Genomic DNA, 16037 nt, shown 5'->3' with positions numbered 1-16037 from the left:
TACGGTTGTTTCCTTGAAATCAGTTTAACGAGGGAGCTTTCCTTACGACAGAGCCATGCAACTCTGAGCTGGCTCCGAGCAGTGGGTGCTGGAGCTGGGCTCGGGGATGTTTCTGTGGGCACACATGCAGGGTACCTGCTTGTCGCCCTTTCAGTTCAGTAGCGTTTACTTTACAGAAACAAGCCCCGCAAACACCGTAGAGGTCTCTGCACGCTCTAACAATGCAGAACTGCTACAATGCAGCCTTGTCTTATTAAAATGAAGCAGGCTGAGTTAGTCCCCTACAATCCCTCCAGAGCTGCGGAAGGAATTGATCGGTCCTGGAGCTTTTCTCTCTGTTCTGCACATCTAAGTATTTATGCCTAAGCACCGAAATACTAGCACACGGGCAGACACGTTGAACACAGCGGTGATAAGATGGAGATGGGAAGAGGAGAGGAGACGTACCTGTGTGTGCTCCCCGTCGCACCCGTGCTGTACGAGACGGAGCTGAGCGCTGGTTCGCTGAGGGACCTCCTTTTGTAAAGCGTAAGGAGTGAGGCTTGCTTTGAGTCGTGTGAAAAAAATGGATGTATATGAGTGTATATAGCAGCACGCATATTACTTATATACAAAATATAAATGCAACATATACATACACAACAACCCCACCCCCGCCCTATCTAACATACGTAATGCCATGTGGGTTATTTACAGGCAAAATAACCCCTTCCCCAGGCAGCCAGCAACTCGGCAAAGTTGGTCTGAGCGCTTTTATCCCCCCAAAGTTGGCTCTGTGCCCCTTTTTCCCCCCTCACAACCGCCTCTGCTCCCTTTTCCCCCTCGCAGCCGGCTCCGTCCCCGTCTGCCCCTCGTAGCCGGCTCCGTTCCGCTTCCTCGCTCCCCGAGCCCAGCCCCGGATGGCGGCAGCCCCCCCCCCCCCGTTCCCCGGTACCTCAGCGCGGGGCCGTCCGTGCAGGTGCGGGCGCCGGGCGCTGCCCCGCGGCCATGTCAGCGGGCGGGCGCTGCCCGGCCCGGCCCGACCCGGGGCGGCCCCGCCGCGTACCTGCCGCGCGGCCCGGCCCCGCCCCGCCGGCCCGCCATTGGCCGCCGCGCCGCCAATGGGCCGCGCCCCGCGCGGGGGGGGCGGCGGAGGCGCGGCGCCGCCGCTCCATATTCATGAGCGCCGCGCGGGGCTCCGCGTCCTTCAGCAGGCGCGCGGCCGAGCCGCCCGGCCCCGCTGCCGCCCGGTCCCGCTGCCCGCTCCGCTCCGCGCCCAGCCCAGCCCCGTGCCAAGCGCCCGGCCCCCGGAAACTTTGCCCGCGGAGGATGGTGGCCGGGCGCACATGGATTCGGTAGAACTTTGCCTGCCGGAGCCGCTCTCCCTGCACTACGAGGAAGAGTAGGTGCCGCGCCCCGCGCCGCAACGGGACGGGCGGGCAGCGGCCGCCGGTAACGGCCGAGGGCGCGGGGGGTTGGGGGGGCAGGTGCTCGGGAGCCGCGGCTGCCGGCGCTCGCGGAGCCCGGGCTGAACTTGGCTGCGTCCCGTCCCTCCCGCTGCCGGCCGCCGTGCGCAGGGGAAGGGTGTGGGGTGTCGGGGTGCCCCCGGGGAGGCGAGCCGGGAAGCGGGCTGGCCCCGGGAGCAGTCGGGGGTAGCGGCTGGGAGCCCGCTCCCCGCGGTCTGGGGGACGGCAAGAGGAGCGGCAGCCGGGGCGGGGAGGTGGGGGGGGAGCCCGGACCGGGTTTGGGGTCAGCCCGGCGGGGTTTGGGGTCGGCCCGGGGTGCGTGGGGTCGGCCCGGGGTGTGTGGGGTCGGCCCGGGATGTGTGGGGTCAGCCCGCAGCTCCCGAAATGTCACCGCGCGGCTCGCGAGAGAGGGGCAGCCTCCTTCGGAAAATAGGTAAAAAGACAAAAAGGGTGCTTCTCTAGGTGTTTTTTTTTTTTTTTTTCCTTTCCCCAAAGGAGCTCTCTTGAATGTACCTTCTTACAGCTAATTTGAATGATTAGTTTAGATAAGCCTCTTAGAGTAGATGCATTTAAATGAAATCGGGGCACATGTCTTTTTGGCTCCGGTGCAAGATTCAAACTAATGTTTTTTTTCCTTCCTCTTTGGCTCAATTAAAACTCAGCTTAAAACGCTCCCAGCACCTTGCCCGAGCGCAGGCTCTGAGGCGTCCGCAGCCGGGTCGACACAGAGGAACAGCTAACGCTCAGCTACATAGCTGCTGCTCCGTCTCGATTAACAACCCCCAGAGTTTTACGCATTATTAATATTCATAGTAATTGTATATTGACCAGATACCGTCACGTGCACGGGCGTACGCGAATGAGGGCGTGCAAAAAAATAAATATAGTAGTTTTTCCAGTTCTCTCGCTGTGGGTGAGGGCAGAGGGGATTCGAGCTAAAAATTGTCGGAACATTTTGGGAGTGCACAGACATCTGTCTGACCATCACTAGGTATGCTTTGATTTTAAGGCAGAGCATGTTAAAGAATGCAGTAACTTAAAGCCAGCTGCAGCCTTGGCTTTTTGCTTTTTCAGTGGTAACAATAGCGCTAATAATTACTAATGGTTAATAAGCTAACAGATGCAATAAATATATCTGCTCATTTTGACATATGCGTCAGTTTAATCATTCTAAATGAATCGGTGCGTTCATAACGTGAGATCTCCTTCAACCTCTGATTAAAATGTAACGTTGACTAAAGGATTATAGAGCGGACTTAATTTTACTGACTGTTTTAACAGTTGTCACAGCTGTTGGAAGAAGGAAAGGCAATTGAAACACTCCAAAAAGGGAAGGGGGGGGGGAGAGGAGGTCTAGTTTAATAAATTTAAACATGATCTCTGAATGCCAAACATAGAAAACGGAGTAGATTTGTAACTCCGGAAAGCTCCTGTGCACTGTGTACGTTTGCCCTTTGTGGCTCGCTGTCTTTCATTACTTTGAACCCTCAGCAGTTCTCTGCTTCCTCCGTACAAAAATTTGCACCAGGATTTAAACAACAAACAAATCCAGCTCTTCACGTACATAGATTTTTATTTTACAGTGCAGCAGGTAAAATACACAGGTGACAAGAAACAGAGACTGTGCAGCGTGGGTGTAACGTTTAAAAAGTGGACGTAGGCGGCGTGTATTGTAAATAGTTCGGTGCGATGGTGGCCGGTGCACGTATGTCATGTTTTCCAAACCGCTCTCGTGTCGTGTCGTGGTGTGGGGATGGTCTGTGGCGGTACCGAGCGAGTCTGCATGGGTCATGCTGTGAGTATGATGAGCGTGCGTGTACCTTCGTGCATCAGCACGGAGATACTCGTCTGCCTGTGTGCATGCCAGGCAATTGCATGTTACACGTCAAGGAGTTCACGTCAGTTTCACTGTTCTTTAAGGCATAGTGGCATAGCTTCTAATTGCCCAAGAATTTATATGAGAAGTACCTTTCTTTTTTAAGGGGCGGAAAGGGGTGGGCTGAAGAACGCTTCTTTGTGAAGTGGGCAGCAGCCCTTCGTTCCACCCCACAGCCTCTCTAGGCTGTGGAGATCCTTAACCTCCTGCGTTCGTCTTATTAGCCGGCCGTTTAAGTTGCTATTAAGGAATAAAACCCAAAGTTAATCCTGAAGTAGAAAGTCCTGGGGCCTCCACGCGCAGCTGGAGCGCGGCTCGGCGCTGTGAGGCAGCCCCCAAGCGTGGGCGACCGAGCGGCTCCTGCCTGCGCTCTCCCCGTGGGCGGCCAGCAGGCCGTGTGCCATTCTTCCTTCGCTTGTTTCCGGTCGCAGGTCTTTGGTTTTTCGGTTTTGATAGACTGCTGGCAAGTTTTTAAATCCTGCCGAAAGTATAAAAGGGGTTGTGCTGAAATGCCCGCCTGACAGCTTTTCATTTGTTGGGGCTTGCCCCTCTTTTAGTGATGGTTGCTCGTTTTAATGTGTTTATGGTTGTGCTCTTTTATTTACTGAGCCTGGTGCGTTGCAGCAGTAATTAACCCGTGTTATTAGCAAAGCCCTTGTGGATATCCATTAATTCTCTTGAATAGCTGATCATTTTTTCTGTACTCTTTTTTCCCTTCTTTTTTCCCCGAGGCACGCTGTCCTTTTCCTAACAATCCTGAAGCTTTCCCATTTTATACAAATTTCTCTCTGAACAGAGGCAGGTACAAGGGAACCATCCCCATAGTTCCATAATAAAGAATAACTATTGTATTAACAAACTGTTTTCAGAGATGCTAATGGGAAGCAAAGCGACTGGGAGAATCTGTAGGGAACAATTTATTTAATTATTATTTTTCAAAACACATGCTTAATGATAAGAAAAGAGATAAGAATTTTCTTAGCTTTTTTCTTTTTTTTTTTTTGGAGCTGCATTAGCTGTTGTGATTTTTTTAGTGTTCGTATTTTAATCAGATTTCAACTTTGTTAATAGCACTTTGGGCATTTAAAAAATATTGAGCCAGCAGAAAAATACTTGTGCTTGCACTGCTGAGAAAAGATAAGGGCCGCCTCATTAGCCAACCTTACTTTTGCAATTAATTTCAAATACATGGTGCTATTCATCAAATACAGAAGGTAACTTGTCTATGATAATATTTAACAATACTTGAAACCTACTTTGCTTAGAGTAGCTAAAAAGCATGAGACGTCTATTCTCACAGATATGTCAGTCCACATGCTATGCTGTTATTCCTGAATGTTAGAGGGAAATTATGACATAAAAATAAGATGCAAAAATCTGGATTATTTATAAGGAACACAATTATTCATTTTGTGCACTACTTTTAAAGGACTGACCCTTGACCCTGCAGGAAGGTTTCCTGCACCCCTTTCGAAGTATAAGTAGGAATAAAAATACCCTCATTTGAACCTTTTGAGGAAGTATCTGAAATAATTATTTTGTGCTTAGAATGAGTGAAATGCATAGGGTAAGTAGGGAAAATGCTAGGAGGAACTCTTTCTCCTTCCTCTCCTTCTGAAGCTTAAAGTAACCTCTGTCTATAAGATAAGATTCACTATGAATTCTTCTTCATAGCAAATTCATGGAGGGGAGAAACAATAAAATGTTGATCCGTTACAAGTGCATATGAGCCTCACGCTACCAAGCTCTCTAGAGGAAATCTGTGATTATGCTGGGCCAGTTTGTTCAGTTTTTATCTCTTTTACATCCACTGGCCTTGTATTAAATTGTCATTGTCCTAAAGCACATGAGAGAGAAATGAATTGCATTTCTCGACATGCTCTGACAGTGAAATATTTAGCCTCTCTGTCTCCAATCATACTCATATGTATGTTTGATAGTGCAGGGATGACACCAGCAGTCTCTGCAGCTTGACATTCCACTTATTACATGTTCTTTTACATTTTGTGCATCTTCTTTCACTTCTATGCTTGACTCAGGTAATCGTGCATGCGTACAGTCGTATCTGTAGAAGCATGTACAGGTGTCTTTTTACGTTATGCACATATTCACATTTTATTTATATGGAAATCCTCTGTCTGTTGTAAATTTTGAGTTCGAATGCATATATAGCTGTGCGTGTGTGTGTGTTCCAGGTAAACAGCATATTCCAATGCATTGTGTGCAATGTACGTATATTATGGCGTGTATGCACACAGGCGTGTATACAGTAAATATATGCAGAGCTATCTCAACTTCTCTCTGTGCAGCTGCTTGTTGAAAATTGCTGCTTTTATGTGTTTATTTTTTTCTTATCCATGAGCTGGCCAGATAAAAGAGCATTGTAGATAAAATATTTGCACCTGATTTTATACCAGATTCTCCATGTAATCTAGTATTTCATGTATTCATCCTCACAGTTTTGCTTAGAAAAGATACTGTCTTTTTAAATAAAAATTCCTTTTCCAAGTAATTTACATGGCTAGCATTTATTCGTATCCCTGTAACTTTTGGCTCTCCATCAGAGACCTGTTTTTTCAGCTACGTGCATCCTTGGACACACAGTTGTGTTTACACCTAAAGAATATAATTATTTTTAGAGGGGGGGAAAGCCTCCTACGTATAGTTATTTATATTTATATAAATCATAATGTCCTCAGACAAATATATAAAATACACTTTCCATTTCAATGGTACTTAGACCTCACTAAAAATCCTTTTTTTTTGTTAGTTTGCTTATCCAGAAGTAAAAATACTATGAAACATTAAAGAAAAATGCTAAACTAGATTACATATTGCTATTTCAGACAGTATTACTTTATTATTTGCAAAGGATTCTGTTTTGCCTTTTCAGTAGCACTTTGGAGAGTAACTTCAGATAGATACGGCAGAACGTTGCCTTTTTGACATATGTGTCTTGTGAAACAGTTTATGTATTTGCTATGTTACAGAGGCTTTAAATCTTGGGCTTGTTTACACAGTGCTTGTAATGTTTTTCAATTAATTTGTATTTCTTTCAAACAGAGAAAGGTTTTTCTCCTTGCTGTTCCTTAACATAGCAGGTTTGCATTAAATGGAATCTTGTCTAATTTCCAATTATCTTCCCTATTTAGGGAGCATAGCTTTTTAATCTGAGTATCATTTCCTACTTCTTTTAAAATTGAAATAAAATTATTATTTTTTGCTACAGTTTCCCAGACTTGTTAAGAAAAAAAAATCATAACGTGATACCTCAGTGTTAGGGTGATACAGGTACTTTTACGGAACACGAGACAAGCTTACGCTGTTTTTCTTTACTGTCTTTACTGCTGAATTTCTAATTCTGACTGTGAGTCTCCATTCTGACTTTGTATGAATTTTAGATGGATTTTTTTAAAAAAATTGAATCAAAATAATTTAGAAGGCCAAAAAAAAAAAAGAATTAGAAATGTAAATTTCATGTTTTTAATGACTCTAAGAGAATATTATGCATGAAATTGGAGAAGGCTCTCCATATACTGCAGCAAGTTATTATATCAGGGCTGTATTAAATCAGAGCTTCCTTTTTCTCAGTCTAATCAAGCCATTTGTAGTATCCTCATATGGAATTGTGCACTTTATTTATATGAGAACCTACTGAAATGTGATGCGGTTCTTCTGTGCCTATGAGAATAGACTAAATATATCCCTTTATCGTGTATTGAAAATTATATTCCCTTTCCCCGAGTAAAACCTCTTCACAGATTGGTGCTGCAGTCAGTCCTTATGTGGGAGGACAGATTCTGTTAAAGGGTTGTGCTCTGAAACCAAACTTTAAGATCAAGTGGTTTGAGGTTTTCTAGGTTATTACTCTGCAAGTTAGCACGGATGTCTCTTACTCCTCTGTGTCTTTTCATGCTGCTGTAAGTGAAAAAAACCCTGCACATCTCCTTTTCATCATTTTGATTGGAACTACATACCATATGTAATGTGTTTTGGCAGCACTTACCTAGCCAAAGAAAACAAATTAATATTAGCCATGCTGAGGGTTGTCAGAAGTATCACAGATGTGTCGATTTAGCTTTGCTCCATCACACACCCTTTCCTTAAACAACTGGTCAAGCTGTCGCAAAATATAGTGTTGGCTACAGAGAGACTCTAATAGGTGTGATCAGAGATTGATGGCTTTGGCAAGTTAGAATGAGAAGATGTTGTGGAGTTGCACTTGCTTGTTTTGAATGGCTTCAGAAAAGCCCAAACAAGCAAATTTTTTTTTTTAAGTAAAAAGAGAATTAAAAAATTATAAACTGTCTTCCCCGCCGAAAGAGGAAAACCCACCAGACCTTATTTTTAAAGTCTGTTTTTAACCTCCTGAGAACCTGCAGATATAGAGATACTGGTAAGTGTATTGAAAAAGTCTTTCTGAAATGTATTGCTGACTTGTTCCTGAGCATTTCTGAAATTCCCTCAGAAATGGATAGAGGTGCCAGGGCAGGTGGGGAGGTGGCTGGTTTTATTTGATCCATCCTGATGCATGATCTTGCTCTTTTGCCCTTTCCCCCTATTTCTGAGTTAGTTTCTAGAAATATTTTTGGAAGAAATACTTCATTAATCTCACATCTGAATATATTTAAGGAAACACTAGATGAGAAAACCTACTTAAGACCACTACTTAACAAAATGGTGAAATCATGCTCTTGTATGTGCTTGTAGTGTAGCCAGCTACTGACAGTTTGTATATTTCTCCATAAATTGAAAGTGCAACAGAGAGAAAGGAACGAGCAACTTTTTATGTATTCTTTATTTGCTGTCTTTAATATATTTTTTTTTCTTTCTTCAAATTGGCTGCGGGATTTGGTTCCTGTCTTTTCGGAGGATGAACGTTGATGTCCTTTTATGTTTCATAGTCAGTATTTTCTTCCTTAAATAAACTGTGATTTGTTCACTTGATAAGTATTAATGCTAAAATAGTTTTCAGAAGAATTAATTTCAAAAGTCGGGGGGAGTTCTTTAGCACAATTATTTTATCCCTTTTCTTTAAAAAAGAAAAGCATCTAGTGAAAATAAAAAATAAAAGCTAAAATCTATGCGCTATCTTTAAAATAAATTGAGTGTGCTTCTGACAGCAAATGAACATGGATGGCTAGCGAAATACCTTCAGAGAATGGCAAAATTCTTACAGCAAAAGGTGGATTTTTTTCACGGTGGTAGTTTGGTGCTCCATGAAGGCAAGATTTCCCCTACTCCATTATATTCCCTTCCCCAGCAGTGAAAGAATTCCCCGGCGGTGTCCTCGTAGCAGCCGTTCGCGTAGTGGGACAGACGAGATGTTCACGAGTGGTGCGAAATGCCGTGTCTTTAGCCAGCTGCTCCCGCGAGCAGGAAGGGGTGAGATTTGAATCCCCGATAACCACACAGGGCTGGTGGGCACCCTGTCGTCCTTCTAGCAGGAGCTGCTTGGGTCTGCTCGGTGCGGGGTGATATTTAAAGAGCCAAGCAGCCGGCGTCGGTGGCTTCCATTAGTATGAATGACACCTGTCCCATCAATCACCAGGCCGGGGTGTCACAGATGGAGAAACAACAATCGGCCGAATTACCCGGCACTGCACACTTGGCTTCATTCGGCTCATTGTTCTCCTACAAATCTCGAGGATGGCTCGCTCTGTGCCTGGAGCCCAGGCACAGGCGGGAGACGGGCTCAGGTGGTGGCACGTGCCTCCCTTCGCCGCTCCAGCAGAGGTGTTCAGTGGGGGGAAGGAGCGCTCCATGCAGGGACCGAGGCTTCAGCTCCTAAGAAGACTAATTAATCAAGAGCGGAAATCGAGCTTTTCTTGCGGCGCTCCAGAACTTTTCATTTAGCTATCTGGAAGCGCCTTGTGCAAATTCAGGTTAGCGTTTAACTCTTCAGACGCTACGTTGCATCCGTTGGTGTGCGACGCACGAAGGGAGACGCTGCGCGTGTTTCCAGTGGGTGTGCAGCGAGCGCGATCTTCCAAGCAACGTCCCTTCGGCAGCAGTACATCTCTTATTACTCCTCAGTAGTTAACACTGAAAAGCCAGTGTCCGAGACGCTGAGTGAAAAGGAGAGTTGCTGAGGGGTTGCTTTGGAAGGGCAGGGGTGTTGTTTTTGTGGTGGGTCTTTTTAGTTGAATTTTAATACCAGACAAAGGTTGGATCATGAGAAATCACAGTTTTCTTCTAGACAAAAACAGCAAAGGCATTTAAATGCCTTCAGACGTTGTAACCATTTTGCTTTCTTTTTCTCACTGCTTGCAACAGCTTCTGGAAGACAGGAGACTGAAATACACAAAAAAGCATTTAGAAATTATTTCCTTGCTCATAAGCCCTATGTCAAATATGTCACGAATGCATTTGAGTCCTACTGTTTCCGTGCTCTTTTCCAAGTAACACCACGGAAATACCTGAGAAATGTTGAGATGGAAGTGAATGTTCTTCACAAATTTTTCTTTTTTTTTTTTCCACCTCCCTTTTGTGTTACGTGCTGTAGAGTGGCTGTATTTTTGTTGTAGGCTAATTCGCTGCTGGTGTTTTTGTTACAGCTAATGTCAAGCAGAAAACCTGTAGCATGCCAGAAACAGGCTGCAGTATATTGAGGACACAGCTTATGTTTGATTGTGTGTAAATACAGTTAGTTAGTTGGGTTTATCTGATAGCCTGGCAGAAAGAGAGAGGAGCAGTACAAACTGTTTTCAGTAACTGTGCTGTTCATACACCTGATAAGATTGAGAGTGCTTTCGAACTACTGATATGCTTTGAATAAGAAAAGAATAATCACATCCACTGGCACCAGCTTATCGGGAATGAAGTAAAATGCCAGCACTTTTACATTAGCAAAAGTAAATGTTTTAGACACTTTGGGCCTTTTTTCCATTTAAATTAAATAGCAGGGTGCTTTTGAGTGTGCTGTAATGAATGGAAGGATTTATTACCTTGACAAAATTACAGGTGAATATGTTGAGAGAGGAGTCCTCGGTAACAATAACAGCTCTTTTGATAAGTGGCTGCATCTATTCATGCTTTTGGTACAGAAATTCAGTAATTTTATCCTCCCTTGCTCTATTAAGTGCAGCGGCTAACTTGCAGTGTACAGTTCTTCATAGTGTAATGTACTTGTGCATTTTGTAATGTACTGACAACGCATTTGAAATTCAGCCCATAACATGGCTGTTCATAGAATAATGCTTGATCATTTGCTAGTGTGTCCTCTGTCTTCAGTTGCTGTGTATTTTCATGTTTGAAAAATAATATATCTCGGAGTCTTTGCTGGGAAGGCACGGTATGATTCATCATTAACTTACCCCAGCAGGCATGAAGCACGCTTGCATGCACTATTATCTTCTCGAAGTTTACCAATTTTTTTGTACCTTTTTTCCATTTTTTTCATTCATGTGCCTACAATTAATTTTGGGATATACAGATTTGATGAATGGTAGTGCAAGAGCAGATTTGATTGATTTTGGATTATTATTGATTACTGTCAATGAGATCACTGTGACACTCTGAAATCAATGGTATGTGATTAAACCAAGGCACCACTGTTCTATACATTAGGCAGCAATTGGGAATTTAGGAACTGGATGTTCACAAGCTATAAATTGAGAAAATGTTCAAATTTAAATAGCCCTTTGTTTGGCATTTATTCACCAAAATCTGTTTCTTGGGAAAGTTAGTTTTCCCAAGTGCAGGCTTTCAGTAAAAGAAAGGTCATTGATTTAAGGTTTATTAAATTTTAGCTAAAAACAACTGGCTCCATTTGGGTGTAAAATAATTTAAGTACTTACTGCAGGCAACCTTCATGCTTTAGAGTTGTTGCTCAAAGGTTTCATTCTTCTATGAAGATGTCAACTGTAAATATAAAAATGCATCACTGAAAATGTAATGGTTTAAAGATTCAAACTGAAATAAAAATTCCTGCCTGGGGAAAGCACTATAATCAAAATAAAGTAGTCCTAACTTTTTTTTTTCCCTGTAGAGGCCATCCTAGAAAGCAGCGCTTGAAGGCAGCAGGTAGTGATGTTGGTAGGGAATGCCAATTTGAATTTATTTATTTATTTCCCCCCACAGAGGACGATCACCGGGCTTTGGAATCAACAATACAAGTCTGCCACTAATGCTAGACAATATGCAAGTTGCTGCTGCTTCTGAAACGCAGTATCCTATCATTTAAGTCAGCTTTGTAATCTGGCAGAAAACCCACCTGGCAATATTAAAATCCAGCTTCTGAAGCACTTTTATTTCTGAAAGCTTTTTATGTCTTTCTATATCTTTTTAGCATATATTAAATTTCTTGGGAGCAGTGGCCTAGCTGTACACTTGATGGATGACTGGGGCGGGGCTTTTTTTCCTCAAAATGCTGGAACAGAAAGACTGCAGATGCAGCTGTTTGACAAAATTACTGTGGGTTTCTGTACCATGTTAAGCAAGTTAGTGGAGATTTTCCAAGGTGCGAAGGACAGCCTGCTGCCAAACTTGCACCTGTCTTGAGAAATCTTTTGCCTTTACTAGTAGTGGCCTGATTCAAAACTAAATTGAAAGAATGCCATTCGTTTTATTAGATTTTGGATTGGTCTCTATAATTGATTTTAAAAATGAATGATTTGATAGTATTTTAAAAGAAATCAATGAAGAAATGGAGCCCGTGTTCAAGGATTCACTGTCAGGATGTGACATTTACACCAGAATAGAGTTGTCTAAAGGAGCGTGACCAGGTAATACTAAGATTACCCCATAATATTTTCTGTGTGAGCTTAAAAGCAGTGTTGGCGTTGTGCCAACACGTTTAGTCTAGTGTTGACTCAAGAGGAGGTAGAAAACCTTCTGATGAAGATGGTAAGGCAACATAAGACTGACCCTGCTTTTTTCCTTGGTTTTACATCTGAATTGCAAGTGAGGTTGAAATGCTGAGCGTACGTAAAGATTATTTGATCTTGGTTTGTTTCTGCTGATGAATTTTGGATGAAAAGCTAGGGAATAGAATACATATGTCTGATTGATGCACGTGATCCTGCTATATAGATAGAAACGCCTTGGTGTTCCTATGCAGAATTAAAGTCACAAAGGATGGTCATGGTCATTCAGCACGTCTTTCCCCACGAGATGCAAAATAAATTTTAATAGACTGAGAATTGCCTTGACTGGCCTCCACCCAGCATTTTATTTATGAAAAGGTTCATACAGTGTTTGAAGAGATATAGGAACTTGGCTCTTGGACAGAAAGCATTTTTATATTTTCTTGTTTGTAGAAAGGAATAGGCCAAAATGGCATAACAGGAAAAAGGAGGCATGGAGGATTCAGTCTCCAATTATTCTGATGCTTTTTAATGTTATTCTAGTCATAAAAGAGCATGTTAAAGTAGGTGTGAAATTAGTACGGCCGGCTCTCCATTTTAGAGACTCTTGGGTGCAAAACTTTGTAGGTAACAGTACCTACATCTGAGTGTGTGAGTCCATACAGTTGCACATGATTTTTATCCCTGATGTCAACACACGACTTATTTGGTGAGCACAGCATTACAGTTTCTGTTGTGATTGGGTTTCCTTTTCCTGATTTTGTTATTCTGTCTGGATTTGAGCACTACCTAATTCGAAGCCCATTCCTTTAATCACAGAGCACCTTTTTGTCTCCCGTAGTAAAGCAATCTTGATGTACTAATGAAGCCAAAGTCATAACGAGGAAGTTCAGACCTCATGGCCTTTTTTTAATGTTTAAATGTGTAGGTCAGCATAGCGTTCTGATTTTAAAAAACATTAAACAAAAAAACACCCCCTACCAAAAAACTGTTCTCTAAAATAGTAATGTTTGAATTTCACGTGACTATATTAAAGGAAGTTTACTAGAAAATCTACAAAAGCCTGTTTCTGTAAAAGTTCACAAAAGAGCACTTTATCAACGTTCAGCACTTCTGTTAAAGCAAAGCCTATTATGTTCTTAGGCACAAAAGAGAAGGTGAGTTAGTTACACAGCTTGTATTTATAAAGGTTGTACATGACATTTGTCTCCATGAGTTGTTATCTGGAGAAGAATTCCTAGAAAAACGAGGCATGAGGGCTAAACACGAGCATGTAGATGTAAAACCCCGTGTTTAAACAGTTGGAAGCAGTAAAATAAGGAAAATGAGGCATGCATTCCAGTTCTTCCCTTTTAAAGTTTTTGCATAGCAATTGAGGGATTGTTTCCACTTCGGTAGATCAGTTTCTGTTGAAGCTGGTGAGGATTGTCTCAGAGCAGTGCAAACCACAACCCATCAGCAGGCTGCTAGTCAGCGGCAGGTGTGAACAACATAAAACAGGATTAACGCTGAACCAGAGTGTGCACTAAAAACAACCCCTGCCTTGGTTTTACAAGGGCAGTAAGATAGAAGCGCTCTTGTCGTGTTTACTAAACAGTGTTCAGTGGACTATGTAAATGGCTCTGCTCAGCTGCAGAGAAATAAGTGCAAGAATTATTATGTATTTGAGATTTTTAGAGACATTTGTTCATCTTTTAAGAGTAAACCTCTGTTAGGGTTAAACCAGAGGCACAGAGGCAAATGTCAAGGTGTTCAAAGTTGGTGCTTCAGTTTTTGCAGCAGCGGGAAGAGAGGATGGACTGTCAGCATTTAGTGTTTAATAATTCTGGTCGTTGACACAGGGAGTAGGTAAATCATCTAATCTTTTTGAAATTATACCTTTAAGAGTTAGGGTTTAACATCTGTTTATTTCCTCTGTACACAGTTCTTTAAAAAGGCAGCTTTTCCATTCCGTGGAAGTTGCATTTTTGAAAGCTTTTAAAAACATGTCTTTATTATATCCATTACATTCAGCATCAAATTCTGCCCTCACTTAGGTTCTGTTTTAAAAATTAGGGGCATACGTTTGCAGTGGAAGCAGAATTTACCTCTTGTTATAAGGTTTGTTTATAAGCTACGTATGTTTCTATGTCTTTATCAGTGCTTTGTCTGACCAGAAATATTTTCACATTTTAGGTAAAGATCTGTTTGAGGAGACATATTTTTTCATAAATACTATATGTAATTTTACTACTCCAAGGTTGGTTGGGTAGCTTTCTCTTTCCTATTTTTCCTGGGCTGGACTTTGAAAATCTTTAGTATCTATGAGGCTGTATTTAGTTTGGAGAAAAAACAAAATCTCACTTTTTCCTGCAGTGGGTTTGTGTTTTCAGAAGTTCTACAACCTCAGACCTAGGAAAATTAATCTGATATTCTGTTTGCAGAATTCTAGAGAAAATTTGATCCTTTTGAAAATCAGCTCCCTGATGGTTTTTATCAAGTCCACCTTAAGTATAATTACGTTGTCTTTTTTTCTGGTGCTCTCATGGGATTGGAATTGACGATTGTTTTCCTCATAGAACAGAATTAATTTTTTCAAGCTTTCAGCCTTCTCACTCCTTGCAAATTGTCATGTTATAGGTATGTGTTTAGGCATACAGGTATTCTCACTGAAATGCCCGTGTGCACATTAGCTGCTTTTGTAGGGTCAAAATCCTGTTTTCACAGACACCTGTGCAGCTCAACTCCTTTTGCTGTCAAGGTGTTCACATGCATCTCTTTCTGTAGAGGTGCAACTCTGATTTTTGAGGGCATACCTCAGGCTTCACAGGAGGGCTTTGGTTACGTGTGTCCACATGCATGTGTGCACAAGCAATGGCAAGCATTACACGAGCAGGAGGATTGCATTCAAGATTAAAAGTTAAGGAGAAATTAATTTCTTTGTTTGGGAGTAAAAGGTAGCATGGAATTTATTTATTTTCTGAAATACCTTGAATACAGTTATTCTTAACGTTGAAACTGTTTATGTATGTGACCAGTTTCATCCATGAGTTTTTTCGTTGATGAAAACAGAATTTATAGTTTTCCGTTGTATTAACATTTTATCACTAGTGAAACAATCTTACCCGTATAATATGCTTCTTAAAATCCTAGTTTAGCTCTAGGATTGCTGCTCCGATGGTGTGTGCGTTCTTTTGTGACAAACTGGCAGTGGCTCAGAGTTTTATTTTTAAAGAGGGTGTTCCTGCATGTTCAGAGTTCTGTTTATATATTGTTATTGAGAAAACAGGTTATCTCATAATAATGAAACCATAACTTGTGTGATAGCATTTGCAAACTGGCTGTAAAGTGCCCTGCTTTTACTGGCTCTCTGTGCTGTTGTAAACTGGTTAGTTTACCTTGAAATGCTTTTGTCAAGTTGCTAGTGCATAGTTCACCGTTTCTAGAAGTTGCTGGTACTGAAATCTGTTGCACAATTTTGTTAGATTACATATATAATCCTTTGCATATGTTTATATTTTTTTTTCTTTTTTTTTTTTTTCTTTTTGCCTCCCTAAGATATGGTGATAGAAAACCTTGAAGTTGAGGATTTTCAGTCAGGACATGTAGGCATGCATAGTACTTATCTGAAGTCTAGCCAAAGTGCTTAACCTCTTTGGCCTCAAAATCAGTCTGGGCATCCCATGAAAGAAGTCTGTTTCTTGAGATTTTCTGTAATTCCTGGCTTCTGCCAGGTCAGAAATATACAAGAGTAAACTTTTTGATAATACCTTTGTCTCCTCCCTCTGCCAGATGAAACTAGATGCTATATTATTATGTTTATTACTGTTAAGAGTCCCTGCTCGGTGTGTTTAAATCTCTGAACAGGTAAGTTCGTGTTTGTTTCAGGCTTTAGTTGCCAGTTTGGACCAGTCCTCGTTTACCCATACA

General features: G+C 42.2%; 1 protein-coding gene and 1 long non-coding RNA gene across 28 annotated transcripts in view; one reads left to right on the top strand and one right to left on the bottom strand.

Moving 5' to 3' along the window:
- The window catches only part of LOC308192016, a 65919-nt gene extending 64854 nt beyond the window's left edge, over nt 1–1065 (bottom strand). The window contains exons 1-2 of the long non-coding RNA XR_013948469.1: nt 935–1065; nt 448–545 (exon numbers count right to left, since the gene is read on the bottom strand). This is a non-coding gene — a long non-coding RNA (uncharacterized lncRNA). The remainder of the gene's footprint in view (nt 1–447; nt 546–934) is intronic.
- ESRRG (estrogen related receptor gamma) overlaps nt 1–16037 on the top strand; it is a 404991-nt gene that overhangs the window by 237286 nt on the left and 151668 nt on the right. Inside the window, exon 1 of one of the 27 annotated variants that reach the window (XM_080585072.1) lies at nt 1182–1381. The exons of the other annotated variants lie outside the window; for them this stretch is intronic. Within the exon in view, the coding sequence (XP_080441198.1) occupies nt 1326–1381 (56 nt within the window). The 5' untranslated portion in view covers nt 1182–1325. Of the gene's footprint in view, nt 1–1181; nt 1382–16037 lie in introns of those variants that run through there. 27 annotated transcript variants of the gene reach the window in all.

The sequence above is a fragment of the Anser brachyrhynchus genome (genome assembly GCF_964034855.1).
Source record: "Anser brachyrhynchus genome assembly, chromosome: 3".
NCBI classification, from domain to species: domain Eukaryota; kingdom Metazoa; phylum Chordata; class Aves; order Anseriformes; family Anatidae; genus Anser; species Anser brachyrhynchus.
This window is presented reverse-complemented; position numbering and strand designations above follow the sequence as displayed.